General features: G+C 45.9%; 1 protein-coding gene across 1 annotated transcript in view; it reads right to left on the bottom strand.

The window, feature by feature from the left end:
• Nucleotides 1-1,532: 1,532 nt before the first annotated feature.
• The window catches only part of LOC143923719 (uncharacterized), a 174,914-nt gene continuing 157,855 nt past the window's right edge, over nucleotides 1,533-18,591 (bottom strand). Inside the window, exon 8 of the mRNA XM_077447530.1 lies at nucleotides 1,533-3,394. Within this exon, the coding sequence (XP_077303656.1) occupies nucleotides 2,862-3,394 (533 nt within the window). The 3' untranslated portion in view covers nucleotides 1,533-2,861. The remainder of the gene's footprint in view (nucleotides 3,395-18,591) is intronic.

Genomic DNA, 18,591 nt, shown 5'->3' with positions numbered 1-18,591 from the left:
AGGCTCTCTCTGGGCGGCACACAAGGCGGTCATGTGGGGTAGAATAATACAACTCTCTGCCCGGCTTAAAAAAGAACACTCAGCAGATCTTATACGGCTCACAGAGGAGTTCCGTATGCTTAGTAAATGCCACAAACGAAACCCCGCCCCGGATAGCCTGGCTGAACTCGACAGGGCACGAATTACACTAAACCTTCTGCTCACCACCTCTGCAGAAAAGCATCTGCGCTGAACAGGAGCTCGCTTTTATTATCAAAAGGATAAAATAGGCTCCAAGCTTGCAAGCAAATTGAGCCCCCGGACTCGTACCTTGGTCTTCCCCAAAATCAGACAGTCATCGGGCACCCTAACACAAAACCCTGTGGAGATTTTAAAATCATTTCATGACTATTATGAGAACCTCTACACCGAGACACCCCACATACATTCTAAAGCTAGGAACCAGTTCCTCTGGAACCTTGACCTGCCTTCCCTACATCAAATGCATAGGGAACTAATGGACGAACCCTTCGCTTCTACCGAGATACTGGACGTAATAAAATCCCTGAAATCAGACTCGGCCCCTGGCCCTGACGGTTTTCCAGTTCGATATTACAAGACATTTGGAATGAAGTTGGCTCCCTATATGGCCAAATTCTTCAACTCTCTCTGGGATGGAGCCCCCCTTCCGAATGACTCCAACACAGCATTAATTTCAGTAATACCAAAACCTGGTAAAGACACTTGTGAAGTGGGAAACTACAGGCCTATATCATTAATCAACAACGATCTTAAAATTATGACAAAGATACTGGCAAACAGTATGTCCAGCTTTATACCCAGTTACATTCATAAGGACCAGGTGGGCTTCATCCCTGGGGAGACAGGGACCGGACCAGGTGAGAAGGGCAATTGACCTAATCTCCCTGTTGAATTCTCGATGGGATGGGGGCTCGGCACAAGAAGGCCTTCTGCTATCATTGGATCTGCAGAAGGAATTCGATTCGGTATCGTGGCCGTACCTTTTCGAAGTTCTCACTAAATGGGGGTTTGGGGCAAGTTTCCTAAAGATTCTGCACGCCCTCTACTCAACCCCGTCTGCTCAAGTACGTCTATTAGGTCATCTTTCAAAGCCATTGGCCATCCGTAGAGGCACAAGACAGGGATGCCGCCTGTCGCCCTTAATCTTTGCCATAGCAATAGAGACATTAGCCATAGCCATTAGAGCGGATATAAACATCAAAGGTGTTCGCTGCGGCTCAGAAGAGCATAAATGTGCCCTTTTTGCCTACGACATGCTAATATTTCTAACCTCACCACTCGTCTACGCCCCCAATTTACTTCAACTACTACAGGACTTCGGTACTATTTCAGGTCTCCAGGTAAACACAGCAAAATCAGTTGCCCTCAACATCACGGTTCCCCCCTCAACCATTGCTCAACTTACTCCTCACTTTCCCTTTTCCTGGGCCACGGACAAGATTCCCTATCTGGGCGTCTTTCTGACCAAGTGCATCAGCAATTTATACAATGCCAATTACCCCCCCCCCCCCCCGCTTTCCAATCTTTAGAGGCGGATCTCGCTAAATGGTCTAAGGAAGGCTTATCTTGGTTAGGCAGGCTCAATGCAGTCAAAATGAACTTACTACCACGCGTATTGTATCTTTCCAGATCCCTCCCCATACCTATAAAAAAATCTATCCTATCTAACTTCCAATCAAAGGTGGTTGGATTTGTCTGGGGAAAGCGGGGCCATAGGCTATCACGAGATATTCTGTTCCGCCGGACAGCCCAAGGTGGGTTAGGACTTCCTAACCTTAGTTTATACTACCAAGCAGCACAGCTGGCACAATTCTCAGCAATATATACCAAGTCCTCAAGGCCCGACTGGGTCTCCCTCGAGAGACAGGCAGTGTTTCGCTTTACATTAGATTATCTGTTATGGAGACCAGCAAAACACAGACCCGCTATCTTAGCCCCCACACTATCCCACTTCCTGGCACTGTGTGATCAACTACACAAAAATGAACGCTTGATATCCCCACTGAAACCTCTCACACACCTATTTCATAACCCCGACTTTCCCCCAATAATGAACATTCAGGCGTTTCACTGGTGGCTGAACAAAGGCCTTTTCAGAATTGGCCATTTCCTCTCACCTAACGGTCCCATTTCAGTAGGTCACTGCCTTAATAAACTGGAAATGCCCGCTTCGGAACAATTCAGACTTGCACAGATCAGACACTTCCTTCAATCACTCGAACTTGCATAGAAGCCTTTAAAATTAGTACTTTTGACTTTTCATGTTAATGTCCCATAGAGTTTAACAGTGTTCCGGTGGCTTTCGAATTTGCCCCCAAACACTGCATATTGTTCGGTGTTCGCCGAACATCCAAATAACCAAAGTTCGGCCTGAACTTACACCCATCCATAGTAATAATATGTAAACCTCTATAATAGTCATCCTTCTGTTTCTGGCCCATCAAAGTGTAACTACAGGCAAAACCAATTTTTTGGGGATTTCTTTTATTGATCTGTCAATGACGTAGACAAAGAGCCAACCCTCTGAAAGGCAGTGTTAGTGTCTAGTTCTTGTGTAGATGATTGTTCTGCTGGACTTTAATCAGCTGTGTGTTGTTTTTCCATCTTCATCAACAATTCTCCAGAATCTTCTTATTCATATGAGGAATGGGAGGGTTTTTGTGTCAGGTCCTTTACATCCATATTATTAAAAATGGTGGATTCCTCATCTTCACCCCCTCCAATTGATGGGAGGAAATGTCTACTGGTAAGAGGGTGTCAATGAGCTATTCTTGGTCGGATTTTATACTTCCTACACTTTAATCTTCTTTATGTTACTTATCCTTTTTCATAGACAATTCTCATAGATCTTCTTCTGCATATGAAGAATTGTGGGAATTTTGTGTCAGGTCCTTTACATCCGTGTTATCAAGAAAAGTGGGTTCCTCTGTATCTCCTCCCTCCAATTTAGGGGAGGGAATGCCTATTGGTGAGATGGGTTTGATGATTTCTTCTTGGTTGGGTGTTTGACTTCCTAGACAAGGATCTTCTTTATAGTCTTTTTTCATATTCTTAGATAGGTCTGCTACATTCTCTTCTGAATATGTGGAATTAGGAGGGTTTTGTTTAAGGTTTTTTTCCTCCATATTATCGAGATTAGTGGATTGCGCCTTATCATCTGGCTCCAGTTTGGCGGAAGAACTATCGGGTGCTAAGTCCGTGTCAATGTTGTCTTTTTTCACAAGACACTCTGGTTGCTTTTCATAACTTTCTTTTAAGGTTTCATTTTCTGGTTTGCATGTTTTTTGTTGGTCAGGTGATTGAGGCTTGTTGTTTTCTGCTGTATGAGATTTTGTACAATTCTTTCCTTCCTGAAGTGAAGCCTGGTTCTTTCCTGCAAAGATTTAAAAAATAATTCAAGTGTATATGAACACATAGGATAACATTTAAAATGCCTTTAAGTTTTTGTATTGCATCCACAACAGTAAAGTAAAATTAAAAAAAGTAATAAATACTTTTTTGATGATATTTGTAAAGTGATCACCTGACCGCTCAGTGCAGTATTTCAGGGCTCTGGGGGAGTGGGGGGGGACGGGGGACGGGGGGACTCCTTGTGTTGAATGGCAGCTTCCACCAAAGTCATGTTTTGAGTGCTCTGGTGTCTACATACTGTAGGTGGATGGAAGCATCTATCAATCACTATGGACTAGGAGCATATCACTTAACTATGGGATTGTCACTGACTGGTCTATGGGCTTGTCATAGAAGACATCAATGCCCACTGTGCTTATGCATGGCATTCTGTATTCCCTGGATAGACTGAAAGCACATTGTCCTTGCTACCATTGGTACTGTTGTATTGACAAAAAAGAACATGAAGCAGGGAAGCACATGGGAGATGAGCTGAGCGGGAGCACCAGATGGCTGGCTTCTTCCTTTTCAAATATTTTATTGAATATAATGCAATAAAAAGAGTCATACAATAGATTTATAGTTAAGTAGAATGTATAAAAGTGTGAAATAGGGCTTCTCAGTATATTAACAGGAGGTGAATACTATAATAACAGTCATGTAATTTGGGATATATTAGTTTAACACATTTTAGCTAAAGATAAACATGTATAACGTTTAATAACTGGAATAGATACATAGTAAAAATTGTAGTTTCAACGTTTAGGGTGATGCCTGGCTTCTTTGGAACACATCCTTCCCCCCCAAAAAGCAAACATTATATAGAATGGTTTTTGATTGATTTAAACTTTGATAAATAAAATGTTTATATTTTACAGATAATATTTACACTATTTGTAAAAAATAAATTTGACCCTTGGCAGCCAGTGATCGGCACAAGTTATCAAGATACGAGAAATCAATTACAACCGGGTTCCAATTATGGGAACAAAATTGTGCAAATATTTGAAATGGCCTATTACACAAGTTTCACATAGGACAGGAACAAGCTAATATTTTTTTGTGTTTTCTATATAAGGCCGCGTACACACGGGCGGACTGTTCGTCCAACTTTGTCCGCTGAACAGTGTTTCAGCGGACAGTCCGCTCGTGTGTGGGCTTCAGCGGACAGTTTCAGCGGACAGTCTGACGAACAAAGTTTTTCGGAATTTCCATAAGACTGTCCGCTGAAACTTGGTTTGAGCGGACAGTCCACTCGTGTGTAGGCTTGTTCGGCAAACTAAGTCTCGCGCATGCTCAGAAATAATTTACACGGCGAAGGTTGCATTGCAGTGTATCGGACGCCGAATTTCTCGTCCCGTCGTACGTGCCGTTCACGTCATCGCGCAAGTTTTCAGCGGACTGTTCGTTCGTCGTGTGTGGTCAAGTCCGCTCATGCAAATTTTGAACGGACTGTTTGTCAAACTGTTTGACGAACCTAGTTGGGCGGACAGTCCGCCCGTGTGTACGCGGCCTTAGACTATGGGAAGGAAGGACCTCCCCTTGCCAACATCCAAATAGTAATGAAAAAAGGGGAGAAGCTAAATAAGCTTCTCAAAACATGGCACAGCATGAGGCAGCATTAATAAAAAGTAACAGATTTTATTGGATATACATTAAAATACAACCAACATATAAAAAGGGGAAAAATTAAAAGCCACCCTCCGTCTACAAAGAGTCAACAGATACCCAATACTAAATATGGAGACAAGAAAAGTCACGGTGTATTGTGGAGTATATTGGAGTCCACCAGGTAGGTCAACTTTCAACGAGGTTCATGAAATTGCTGCTAGTGTGTTGCTCCATACTCAAATCGCAAGATATACTTGCTTCTTCAGAACTGATTGGGTGGGTGCTGAATGACTTGGGATGCAGAGGAGAGGACAGTGAGGATCAGGAAAGAGGAGACACACATTGGGCATCAAACAGGGGAAGGAGAAGTGAGGAGAACAAAAACTCCCCAGGAGTGGAGGAACCCCCTAATGACATCAAAAGGAGCCAGCCAAATATATCAGGACATGCATCTAAGGTATATTTTGCTGTATTACATAGCAGGTTCCAGTATCTGACTGGAGGTGGGTAGGTATAGCGAAGCCGAAAAGAAAAAAAATATAGGATCACATGATAACGGATGCAGGCCCCACCACAAATGAGGGTACAATGGGGTGCCTGCCCTTTGTATTCTGCATATATTAGGGTGACACCAAATGTTTCAATAGTGGGTATATAAGCTGGTCCGTATAAAAGGCATAAACCACAGGGGTAGAACACCATCGTCCTTTAAGGCACACTAAAACCTTCCAGCCATAGAATTTGGGATCACCAACGTCCAGATCCTGGGTCTATTTGGAAAAAATGAATTTGACTCTTGGCAGTCACAGTGATCTACATAAGTTATCAAGATACGAGAAATCAATTACAACCAGGTTCCAATAGTATGGAATCTGAAAAATAGGGATTACCAGTGGTGAACCTGAAGGTACTTTGGCTGCACTGATCCTGTCTGAACGTACTTTGGCTGCGCTGATCCTGTCTGAACATATGTAGCGCTATGGGGTTTAGTCAGGGAGCTTCTCCTTGTCTCCTTTTGTTCTCCAAATTCCTTGTCGGTAGTAGCTACTGTAGTTAATTTCTAGGGATCCATTGATTTCTTCCCAAGTTTGGCCTTTTTGTACTTTTGTCTTCTACCCCAAGGTGGCCAGACACTTGAAGGTATTAGATAGAGAAGGACAACTCAAGGTCAGGTTATGCGTATATTGGGTATCTTAGCCAATGGGCAGGGATTTTCTTGAATCCCTTGGCCTGCTGGGAGAGCCTATATATTCGGGTGGAGTATGTTCTGTGCCACCTGGACTGCCATCTGGGTGGATGTGTGTGCTAGGCTGGAGATTGGGCCTATCCCAGAGGTGTGAGGCTGCCAGCCTGTGTGAGGGCCTATTAGGAAGTAAGAGGGCAGCGCAGGGTTGGGATTGCAGCTGGAAATCCAGCCAAAAGGGATGGTTCTTCCGGCCGGAGAATCTGTTGTGGTCAGAGGTAGAAGGGACACTGTTGTCACTAAGGGTCCAACCACCTTTACCAGGGACCACAGTGAGTAACTGAAGCAAGTACTGGAGCAACATTCTCACCGAACGGGCAAGGTGGAGAATCAGGAAACTTCAGGCGGTGATCAAGTCAGGGAACCAACCAGTGGAAGTGATGCTTGCAGAGCAGCCTTGTGTGTCAAGCCAGGAACTTAGCCGGTCAGCAGGGGTGCAGCTTGAAAGGTATCTGGAGTGCCAAGCTAGGGAATCGTGGGTGACATTTGAGGGATCCACAAAAGCCCTGAGGAGCTAAGGGATTTAGCGTTACCGAATCAGAGGGTTCAGGGAGAGACCAAAAGCTCAAGGGGCTGAAGAACTACAATCAGAAGTTTTAACGAAGTGGAGGGAACTATTACGTATTAGGAACTGTTAAGTACTGTTGCCATAGGAGAGAGCAAACCTGCACTTGCACAAGTGGCACCTTTCTGGGCCTTTCCTTGCACGGTTGTCTTCCTATTGAACTCTCTGAGTCTGCCTATTGAAACTACTAGTGTGGTGAGCATCTTGTATGCAAATGCATTACCTTTAAAAGTTGGTTTATGGGTGTCGTAAAATTTCAGAATGTTACTTAGTAGGGAGTCTTCTTGGGACCCTTGTATTTTAGAAAGGACTGATCGGATCCTAAGGTATAGGAAGAAACATTGTTTGGTTATTCCATAGGTCTCCTGTAACTGTGAGAACGGGTGTAGACCTGAAGAGGAGTATAATAACCCCACATTAGTTATTCCCTTGGAAGACCATTGGTTGGTGTTGAGGTCTAGCGATATAAGTTCCAGGGCCTTCAAGGGTATTTTGGAGAGGACTGAGAGCGGGGTTCCTTCGCTGCCTCGGGTTATGAAAGTCCACACTCTTATTGCTGCATTTGCTGCTCCTAAAAACTGATGAGCTGGTTTAAAGTTGAGTATTAAGGCCGCCAGGACATTGTTTGTATCTGAGTTGAGGGCCGTGCATTCGATCTGTTTCCAGGATTTTTGAGAGTTAGGTATCCACCATTCTCTTAGCTGGTCCAAAAGAGTTCCTCTGTAATATGCCCGAACATCGGGAGCTCCCATTCCCCCTTGGTGAACAGGGGTCAGGAGAATGGATCTTTTCAATCTGTTTTTTATGTTGCCAGATGAATGCATCTATAATACCCTTTAGTTTCTTTAATTGAGCTGTGAGAAAGGGGATAGTACAGAATACATACAGTATAATTGGGAGAAGAAACATTTTTGATTGTGCAATCCTGCCAGCTCATGAGGCAGCAAGACCAGTCGATTCCTTAGATAGTTGCAAGAGCTTCTCGATGAGGTCATCATAATTTACCTTAATTAGGTTTCGACTTGGGTTGGTTAAGCAAATTCCGAGATAAGGGAGGGAAGAATTAGTGGACTATGTGAAGGGGGTTGTCTGTGATATTTCCTGTTTGGTTTGGGGGGGTTAATGCCAATATTCAGCATGGTGGATTTGCTATGATTCATTTTGTATAAGGAAATTGAACTAAATTTGTCTAGGATGTTTTAGATGGCCTGTAGGGAGGGTTTTGGATGGGTCAGGGTGATAATGACATCGTCGGCGTATAATCCAATCTTATGTTCTGTGTCCCCTATTTTAACTCCCGATACTGATGTTGCCAAGCGGATGGATTGCGTCAGTGGTTCCATAATTATGGCAAAGATCAAGGCGAAGAGTGGGCACCCTTGCCTTGTGTTAAAAATGGATCCACGAAGCCAAATCTTCATAGTACGTCCTTCATGTAAGTCCATTGGACTCTGTCAAACGCCTTCTCTTCATCTAAAGGAAAGAAGCAGAGACGGTGTTTCGAGAGTGCTTCAGCCACTGCATTATGTTGATAAGCCGTCAGGTACCGTCCGAGGCTTGCCTCCCTGGCACAAAACCCACCTGGTCCTGATGGATTATACTGGGGATCATCAAAGATAAACGTTGTGCCTGAATTTTTGCGTAGATTTTGGTGTCAGAGTTTAGAAGTGAGATTGGTCGATAGTTGGCGGGATTATCGGGGGATTTGCCGGGTTTGGGAAGGGTAACCACTAGGGCTTCCAATGATTCCTTGGGGATGTTTCCTGATTTGACAAATTGGTTAAACATGTTGCATAAATGGGGGGAAAGGAGATCTGAGAAATGTTTATAGTATTCATTTGGAAACCCATAAGGTCCAGGGGCCTTGTGCAGAGGGAGTTGCTTCATTATTCTGGTTATTTCCTCTACGGTAAAGGGGCTCGACAGGGATTCTAGTTGGTCTGAATTTAGTTTTGGTAATTGTATTGTGTCAAGGAAAGCTATGATTTTCTCTCTACTGGGTGGGCTAAGAGGGTCAGAATCTTTTAGATTATATAGTTTGGCACAGAAAGCGCTAAATTCATTTGCTATCTCTAAGGGGTTTTGAAGTCGTTTGCCTTGGGAATTTGTAAGGTATTGTATCTTTTTCTAGGCGGATTGATGTTTCAAAATTCTCGCTAAGAGAGCCCCTGACTTGTTAGCAGAAGAGTAGAATCATAATTTAAGTCACTTAATGTAGTAGTCAAATTTTTTGTGTAAGTGCTCACTAAGTTGACGTCTTAAATTTTGTAACTCAGCGGTAATTGTGGGATTTTGGGCTCTGTTCCAGACCTCTAATTTTCTTTAGTAATGACTCTGTGGTGTGGGTATGTGATTTTTTGACTTGGGCACTTAGTTTTATGAACAGACCACACAGAAAAACCTTGTGTGCGTTCCATATTGTTGATTGGTCTGCAATAGAATGGGAGTTACAACTGAAATAGTTCTCGATCTCGGACCGCACCTGTCCCTCAAATAGTGGATTGGTGAGCAGTGATGTGTTTAATCGCCAGACAGTATGTCTAGGAGATTGTTTACCGTGGAGGATTTTGATTGTGACTGGCGCGTGATCAGACCAGGTGATTGTACCAATCTGAGCAACAGTGATTGATTGTAATAAATATTTATCCGTGAGGAACAGGTCAATCCGAGAGTACGAACGTTGGGAGTGTGAGTAGTAGGTGTAGTCTTGTTCCTCAATATGCAGGCACCTCCAGGGATCATATAGGTCTTAATTTTTAATCAATGAGGCTAAGGCAGAGGGCCTGCGTTTTGTGGGGTTGGATGTATCTAGGGTTGTATCAATTATGTCGTTAAAATCTCCACAAATGATTACAGGGTTTGATTTGTATGGAGCTATCCTGGAAAGAAGCCTTGTATAGAACTGTCTTTGGCCTGTATTGGGTGCGTATAAATTGACTATAGTGAGGCGGTGGTTTTCTATTGTCTCTGAAAGAATCAAATACCTGCCCACCTCATCTACTTCACATTAAAGGATACAGAAGAATTTATCGCAATCATAACCCCACTTTTTTTTTTGGTGCATTAGCGAAAAAACAGTGGGGGTAACGCTTATTTGAGCAGGAGGGGGCTTTGGTTTTAGAGAAATGTGTTTCTTGAACACAAAGTATGTCCGTATGTCGGCTCAAGGCCTCTTTCCATAACAGCCTCCGCTTGAATGGAGAGTTCAGGCCTTTAGCATTAATTGCTGTGATAGACAAGGCCATATTGAGTTATTTCACCCTGTCGTTGCGAGCGTGAGGAACGAGGGTACACCCAAATTAATTATTAGGTGGTTGTGGTACAGATGGTAAATCTGTTGAGAACTTTCTAAAACATTGATCAGTACATTGTACGAGAAGAAAAAAAAAGGGAGTTTTTTTTTTTTTGCTGTTTATCTGAGTATGTGAGGTACGGTATTTCTGAATAATATTAACATTAAACTGGAATAAGAAAAGTCAACATGAGGAGTGTACTTAGCACACTGTAATCCAAGGGTGTGGAGCGAAATAAAAACATCGCTTTTGTTGCATTCTTTATATGCTGGAACACATGGTAGCGTCACTGTTAAGCCTCAGTCTTTATCAGGTATGGGTGAACGATTTTCAGTATGACCTTGGTGGGGACCCCCGTTTCTTGGGTTGTTCGCCTGAAGGGAAAGTAGCCCCCAGTTGGTTAACTTTTTGTATCCCTCCTTTGGGCTCAGGATGGGGATCATTTGCTGTTTGTAAGTAACCAGCAGTTTTGCCTGGAATCTCCATTTGTAAACAATCTTATGGTCTTGTAGTACCGCTGTAATTGTAGCAAAGGCTCTGTGCATCTCCATGGTCGCAGGGGAGAGATACGTAAACATTAAGACATTGGAGTATGGTTGGTGGTAGCGGTTTAGTATTTTTAGCAGCGAGCAAGATTTGCTCTTTATTTTGCTGGGTGGTACGCGGGCTTAGCAATTCTGTGGGCTCTGTCAATAATCAGATCCTGCGGTGTCAAGCGTGGGAGTAGTTTAGAAAAGAGCTCATTCGGTTTAATCGTTTCAGGTATGCCTCTAAACTTAATGTTATTTCGTCTCGAGCGGTCTTCTAAATCCGCTAATTTAATTTTAATGCATTGGATTTCTGCTCCATGGTGGTCAAGAGCATTCAGGAGTTCATTATGGGCCCTGGAGTATTCCTGCATAGTCTCCTCTAGTGTGTCAGCTCTCTCCTCTAAGCAGTCCACCCTGTCATGCATTTGAGAAATAGACAGCTGCAACTCTGTGTAAATCTTTCTGCAGGGTTAAGTGCATTGTTTTCATTGTGGCCTCTGTAACCATATTATCTGATACTGGCATGGCTGCTAAGGTTGTGTTGATGCCTGCATTACAGTCTGCTTCTGCAGCATTAGCCCACAATTGTTTTTTGGCTAGGGGTTCCTTGCTTGGTGAGGGAGCAGGGGATGATGCCAGTCTCTTACCTCTATCTGCAGTATGTGTGCTGGAGGTAGTGTCCATCTCATCCCTGGGAGAGGCAGCCGCCTTGTGTCCGTTCCGGTGTGCTTTGGTCGCATCTTGGCTTGTCTGGGCGGCAGCGTGTGCGTTCCTGCCTCTGGAGCCGACACCATCTTTATCTGTCTGTATGGCCACGGAGTTATAGTAGTCCGTGAGGTGGCGCAGAGCGGGTGGCTTGAACCGGCCTCTCGTCATGCCCGTGTGTTCGCCTCTCCTTCCGCCTGCTAGCGGACAGCACCACGGCCCTCAGGAGTGCTGTTCAGTTGTGGTGAATCCAACGGAGGAGCGGAGCTCTGGGTTCAGGCTTCCATCTCTGTCCGCAGCAGGCCACGCCCTCTTTTAAAAAAAATATTTTAAAAATAACAAACATAACATATTACCTCCACTGTGCAATTTGTTTTGCACAGAGTGGCCCTGATCCTCCTCTTCTGGGGTCCCCTGGCAGTGCTATCAGCTCCTCCCCGCATGGTATAACCCCCTAGGAGAAGTGCTCCCCCGAGGGGGGTGGTTACCTTGCGGGCACGCTCCCGAGTCCAGCATTCGGCATCCATAGCCGCCGAATGTAGGACTTGGTACTGCCCCCTGGCGTGGTAATGGCTGCACTGCTATCAATTTATACAATCAAGAGCCAAGAAACCCAGGCAGAGAGGTACAGCACATCTCTGCCGAGGAATCAAAGAGGGTCAGGTGAGTAAAACGAGGGGGGCTGCGGGGTTGGTCACTATCAGAAGTTTTTTCACCTTAATGCATAGGATGCATTAAGGTGAAAAAACACAAGGATTTACAGCCCCTTTAAATCCCCTTTCTTTCCCATTCTGATGCTCGATTTGAACTTCAGCAAGTCATCTTCACCATGTCTAGATGCCTAAATGCATTGAGTTGCTGCCATGTGATTAGCTGATTAGCAATTTCTGTTACCAATACCAAGCAATTGAACAGATGTACCTAATAAAGTGGCCAGGGAATGTATATTACTTTACAGGTATCATTTAGGGATACATACATACATAAAATCACTTGATTTGTATTATTACTGATACATACAATTCACAAACACTAAGCTATTGCTTCAAAGTCAGCAACAACGTTGTCATCCTGCTGTAAGCACTCAGCTGCCCATTGGACTTTTGTTGGGCTTATCCATGTAAATGGTGTAGCACTTTCCCCATAGGGGTAATGTCCCCTATCATGTGCCCTGTCTCATGTAATGTGCTCTGCCCTTTGTAATGTCCCCTGTCATGTCCCCTGTCATGTCCTGTCCCATGTAATATCCCCTGTCATGTGCCCTGTCCCATGTAATGTCCCCTGTCATGTAATGTGCCCTGTCCCATGTAATGTCCCCTGTCATGTGCCCTGCAATGTGCCCTGTCCCATGTAATGTTCCCTGCTATGTAATGTCCCCTGCCCCATGTAATGTGCTCTGCCCCATGTAATGTCCCCTGTCATGTGCCCTGCCCCATGTAATGTGCTCTGTCCCATAAAATGTGCCCTGTCATGTCCCCTGTCCCATGTCATGTAATGTGCCCTGTCCCATGTAATGTGCTCTGCCCCATGTAATGTCCCCTGTCATGTCCCCTATCCCATGTAATGTCCCCTGTCATGTAATGTGCCCTGCCCCATGTAATGTCCCCTGTGCTGTCATGTCCCCTGTCATGTGCCCTATCATGTCCCATGTTCCATGTAATGTGCCCTGTCATGTAATGTGCCCTGTCCCATGTAATGTCCCCTGTCATGTGCCCTGTCATGTCTCCTGTCCCATGTAATGTCCCTTGTCCTGTAATGTGCCCTGTCCCATGTCATGTAATGTGCCCAGTCCCATGTAATGTCCCCTGTCATGTCTTCTGTCCCATGTAATGTCCCCTGTCATGTCTTCTGTCCCATGTAATGTCCCCTGTCATGTCCCTTGTTCCATGTAATGTCCCATGTAATGTCCCTTGTCCCATGTAATGTTCCTTGTCCTATGTAATGTCCCCTGTCCCATTTAATGTCCCCTGTCATGTCCCTTGTCCCATGTAATGCCCCATGTAATGTCCCTTGTCCCATGTAATGTCCCTTGTCCTATGTAATGTCCCCTGTCCCATGTAATGTCCACCGTAATGTTCCCTGTCTCGTGTAATGTCCCTTGTCCCATGTAATGTTCCCTGTCCCATGTAATGTCCTCTGTTATGTCCCTTGTCCCATGTAATGTTCCCTGTCATGTCCCTTGTCCCATGTAATGTCCCCTGTCCCATGTAATGTCCCCTGTCTCATGTGCTCTGTTCCATGTAATGTGCTCTGCACTATGTATTGTCCCCTGTCATGTGCCCTGTCTCATGTAATTTCCCCTGTCATGTCCCCTGTCCCATGTAATGTCCCTTGTCCTGTAATGTGCCCTGTCCCATGTCATGTAATGTGCCCTGTCCCATGTAATGTCCCCTGTCATGTCCCCTGTCCCTTGTAATGTCCCTTGTCCTATGTATTGTCCCATGTCCCATGTAATGTCCACTATCATGTCCCCTGTCCAATGTAATGTCCCCTGTCTCGTGTAATGTCCCCTGTCATGTCCCTTGTCCCATGTAATGTTCCCTGTCCTATGTAATGTCCCCTGTTATGTCCCTTGTCCCATGTAATGTTCCCTGCCACGTCCCTTGTCCCATGTAATGTCCCCTGTCCCATGTAATGTCCAATGTAATGTCTCCTGTCCCATGTAATGTCTACTATCATGTCCCCTGTCCCATGTAATGTCCCCTGTCTCATGTGCCCTTTTCCATGTAATATGCTCTGCACTATGTATTGCCCCCTGTCATGTGCCCTGTCTCATGTAATGTCCCCTGTCATGTCCCCTGTCCCATGTAATGTCCCTTGTCCTGTAATGTGCCCTGTCCCATGTCATGTATTGTGTCCTGTCCAATGTAATGTCCCCTGTCATGTGCCCTGCCCCATCTAATGTGCTCTGCCCCATGTAATGTGCCATGTAATGTCCCCTGTCCCATGTAATGTCCCCTGTCCCAAGTAATGTCCCCTGTCATGTCCCTTGTTCCATGTAATGTTCTCTGTCCCATGTAATGTCCCCTGTCCCATGTAATGTCACTTGTCCCATGTAATGTCCCATGTAATGTCCCTTGTCCCATGTAATGTCCCCTGTCATGTCCCTTGTCCCATGTAATGTGCCTTGTCCCATGAAATGTCCCCTGTCACATGTAATGTCCCCTGTCCCATGTAATGTCCACTATCATGTCCCCTGTACCATGTAATGTCCCCTGTCTCGTGTAATGTCCCCTGTCATGTCCCTTGTCCCATGTCCCATGTAATGTTCCCTGTCACATCCCTTGTCCCATGTAATGTCCCCTGTCCCATGTAATGTCCCATGTAATGTCCCCTGTCCCATGTAATGTCTACTATCATGTCCCCTGTCCCATGTAATGTCCCCTGTCTCATGTGCCCTGTCTCATGTAATGTGCCCTGTCCCATGTAATGTCCCCTGTTATGTGCCATGTCATGTCCCCTGTCCCATGTAATGTCCCCTGTTATGTGCCATGTCATGTCCCCTGTCCCATGTAATGTCCCTTGTCCTGTAATGTGCCCTGTCCCATGTCATGTAATGTGCCCTGTCCCATGTAATGCCCCCTGTCATGTCTTCTGTCCCATGTAATGCCCCCTGTCATGTGCCCTGTCATGTCCCATGTTACATGTAATGTCCCCTGTCATGTAATGTGCCCTGTCCCATGTAATGTCCCCTGTCATGTGCCCTGTTCCATGTAATGTGCTCTGCCCCATGTAATGTCCCCAGTCATGTGCCCTGCCCCATCTAATGTGCTCTGCCCCATGTAATGTGCCATGTAATGTCCCCTATCCCAAGTTATGTCCCCTGTCTTGTCCCTTGTCCCATGTAATGTCCCTTGTCCCATGTAATGTTCCATGTAATGTTCCCTGTCATGTCCCTTGTCCCATGTAATGTCCCATGTAATGTCCCCTGTCATGTCCCTTGTCCCATGTATTTTCCCATGTAATCTCCCTTGTCCTATGTAATGTCCCCTGTCCCATGTAATGTCCACTATCATGTCCCCTGTCCCATGTAATTTCCCTGTCCCGTGTAATATCACCTGTCATGTCCCTTGTCCCATGTAATGTTCCCTGTCCCATGTAATGTCACCTGTCATGTCTCTTGTCCCATGTAATGTTCCCTGTCACGTCCCTTGTCCCATGTAATGTCCCCTGTCCCATGTAATGTCCCCTGTCATGTCCCTTGTCCCATGTAATGTTCCCTGTCCCATGTAATGTCACCTGTCATGTCCCTTGTCCCATGTAATGTTCCCTGTCATGTCCCTTGTCCCATGTAATGTCCCCTGTCCCATGTAATGTCCCCTGTCATGTCCCTTGTCCCATGTAATGTTCTCTGTCCCATGTAATGTCCCCTGTCATGTCCCTTGTCCTATGTAATGTCCCCTGTCCCATGTAATGTCCGCTATCATGTCCCCTGTCCCATGTAATGTCCCCTGTCTCATGTAATGTCCCCTGTCATGTCCCCTGTCCCATGCAATGTCCCCTGTCATGTCCCTTATCATGTTCCCTGTCCCATGTAATGTCCCCTATCATGTCCCTTGTCCTATGTAATGTTCCCTGTCCCATGTAATGTCTCCTATCATGTCCCTTGTCCCATGCAATGGCCCCTGTCCCATGTAATGTCCCATGTAATGTCCCCTGTCTCATGTAATGTCCCATGTAATGTTCCCTGTCATGCCCCTTGTCCCATGTAATGTTCTCTGGCCCATGTAATGTCCCCTGTCCCATGTAATGTCCCTTGTAATGTCCACTATCATGTCCCCTGTCCCATGTAATGTCCTCTGTCCCATGTAATGTCCATTATCATGTCCCCTGTCCCATGTAATGTCCCCTGTCATGTCCCTTGTCCCATGTAATGTCCCCTGTCATGTCCATTGTCCCATGTAATGTTCCCTGTCCCATGTAATGTCTCCTGTCACGTCCCTTGTCCCATGTAATGTCCCCTGTCCCATGTAATGTCCCCTGTCATGTCCCTTGTCCCATGTAATGTTCCCTGTCCCATGTAATGTCACCTGTCATGTCCCTTGTCCCATGTAATGTTCCCTGTCATGTCCCTTGTCCCATGTAATGTCCCCTGTCCCATGTAATGTCCCCTGTCATGTCCCTTGTCCCATGTAATGTTCCCTGTCCCATGTAATGTCACCTGTCATGTCCCTTGTCCCATGTAATGTTCCCTGTCACGTCCCTTGTCCCATGTAATGTCCCCTGTCCCATGTAATGTCCCCTGTCATGTCCCTTGTCCCATGTAATGTTCTCTGTCCCATGTAATGTCCCCTGTCACGTCCCTTGTCCCATGTAATGTCCCCTGTCCCATGTAATGTCCCCTGTCATGTCCCTTGTCCCATGTAATGTTCCCTGTCCCATGTAATGTCACCTGTCATGTCCCTTGTCCCATGTAATGTTCCCTGTCACATCCCTTGTCCCATGTAATGTCCCCTGTCCCATGTAATGTCCCCTGTCATGTCCCTTGTCCCATGTAATGTTCTCTGTCCCATGTAATGTCCCTTGTCCCCTGTCATGTCCCTTGTCCTATGTAATGTCCCCTGTCCCATGTAATGTCCACTATCATGTCCCCTGTCCCATGTAATGTCCCCTGTCTCATGTAATGTCCCCTGTCATGTCCCCTGTCCCATGCAATGTCCCCTGTCATGTCCCTTGTCATGTTCCCTGTCCCATGTAATGTCCCCTATCATGTCCCTTGTCCCATGTAATGGCCCCTGTCCCATGTAATGTCCCATGTAATGTCCCCTGTCTCATGTAATGTCCCATGTAATGTTCCCTGTCATGCCCCTTGTCCCATGTAATGTTCTCTGGCCCATGTAATGTCCCCTGTCCCAAGTAATGTCCCATGTAATGTCCACTATCCTGTCCCCTGTCCCATGTAATGTCCTCTATCCCATGTAATGTCCACTATCATGTCCCCTGTCCCATGTAATGTCCCCTGTCATGTCCCTTGTCCCATGTAATGTCCCCTGTCATGTCCCTTGTCCCATGTAATGTTCCCTGTCCCATGTAATGTCTCCTGTCATGTTTCTTGTCCCATGTAATGTCCCCTGTCCCATGTAATGTCCCCTGTCATGTCCCTTGTCCCATGTAATGTTCTCTGTCCCATGTAATGTCCCCTGTCATGTCCCTTGTCCCATGTAATGTTCCCTGTCCCATGTAATGTCTCCTGTCATGTTTCTTGTCCCATGTAATGTCCCCTGTCCCATGTAATGTCCCCTGTCATGTCCCTTGTCCCATGTAATGTTCTCTGTCCCATGTAATGTTCTCTGTCCCATGTAATGTCCCCTGTCATGTCCCTTGTCCCATGAAATGTCCCATGTAATGTCCCCTGTCCCATGTAATGTCCACTATCATGTCCCCTGTTATGTAATGTGCCCTGCCCCATGTAATGTCCCCTGCACTGTCATGTCCCCTGTCATGTGCACTGTCATGTCCCATGTTCCATGTAATGTGCCCTGTCCCATGTAATGTCCCCTGTCATGTGCCCTGTCCCATGTAATGTCCCCTGTCATGTGCCCTGTCCCATGTAATGTCCCCTGTCATGTGCCCTGTCATGTCCCCTGTCCCATGTAATGTACCTTGTCCTGTAATGTGCCCTGTCCCATGTCATGTAATGTGCCCTGTCCCATGTAATGTCCCCTGTCATGTGCCCTGCCCCATCTAATGTGCTCTGGCCCATGTAATGTGCCATGTAATGTCCCCTGTCCCAAGTAATGTCCCCTGTCCCAAGTAATATCCCCTTTCATGTCCATTTTCCCATGTAATGTCCCCTGTCCCATGTAATGTCCCCTGTCCCATGTAATGTCCCATGTAACGTCCCTTGTCCCATGTAATGTCCCCTGTCACATCCCTTGTCCCACGTAATGTCCCCTGTCCCATGTAATGTCCCCGTCATGTCCCTTGTCCCATGTAATGTCCTCTGTCCCATGTAATGTCCACTATCATGTCCCCTGTCCCATGTAATGTCCCCTATCTCATGTGTCCTGTTCCATGTAATGTGCTCTGCACTATGTATTGTCCCCTGTCATGTGCCCTGTCCCATGTAATGTCCCCTGTCATGTGCCCTGTCATGTCCCCTGTCCGATGTAATGTTCCTTGTCCTGTAATGTGCCCTGCCCCATGTCATGTAATGTGCCCTGTCCCATGTAATGTCCCCTGTCATGTCCCCTGTCCCATGTAATGTCCCCTGTCATGTGCCCTGTCATGTTA

The sequence above is a fragment of the Lithobates pipiens genome, unplaced genomic scaffold, assembly GCF_037356315.1.
Source record: "Lithobates pipiens isolate NorthernLeopardFrog02 unplaced genomic scaffold, aLitPip1_a1.2 Scaffold_22, whole genome shotgun sequence".
Taxonomy (NCBI): Eukaryota; Metazoa; Chordata; class Amphibia; order Anura; family Ranidae; genus Lithobates; species Lithobates pipiens.
This window is presented reverse-complemented; position numbering and strand designations above follow the sequence as displayed.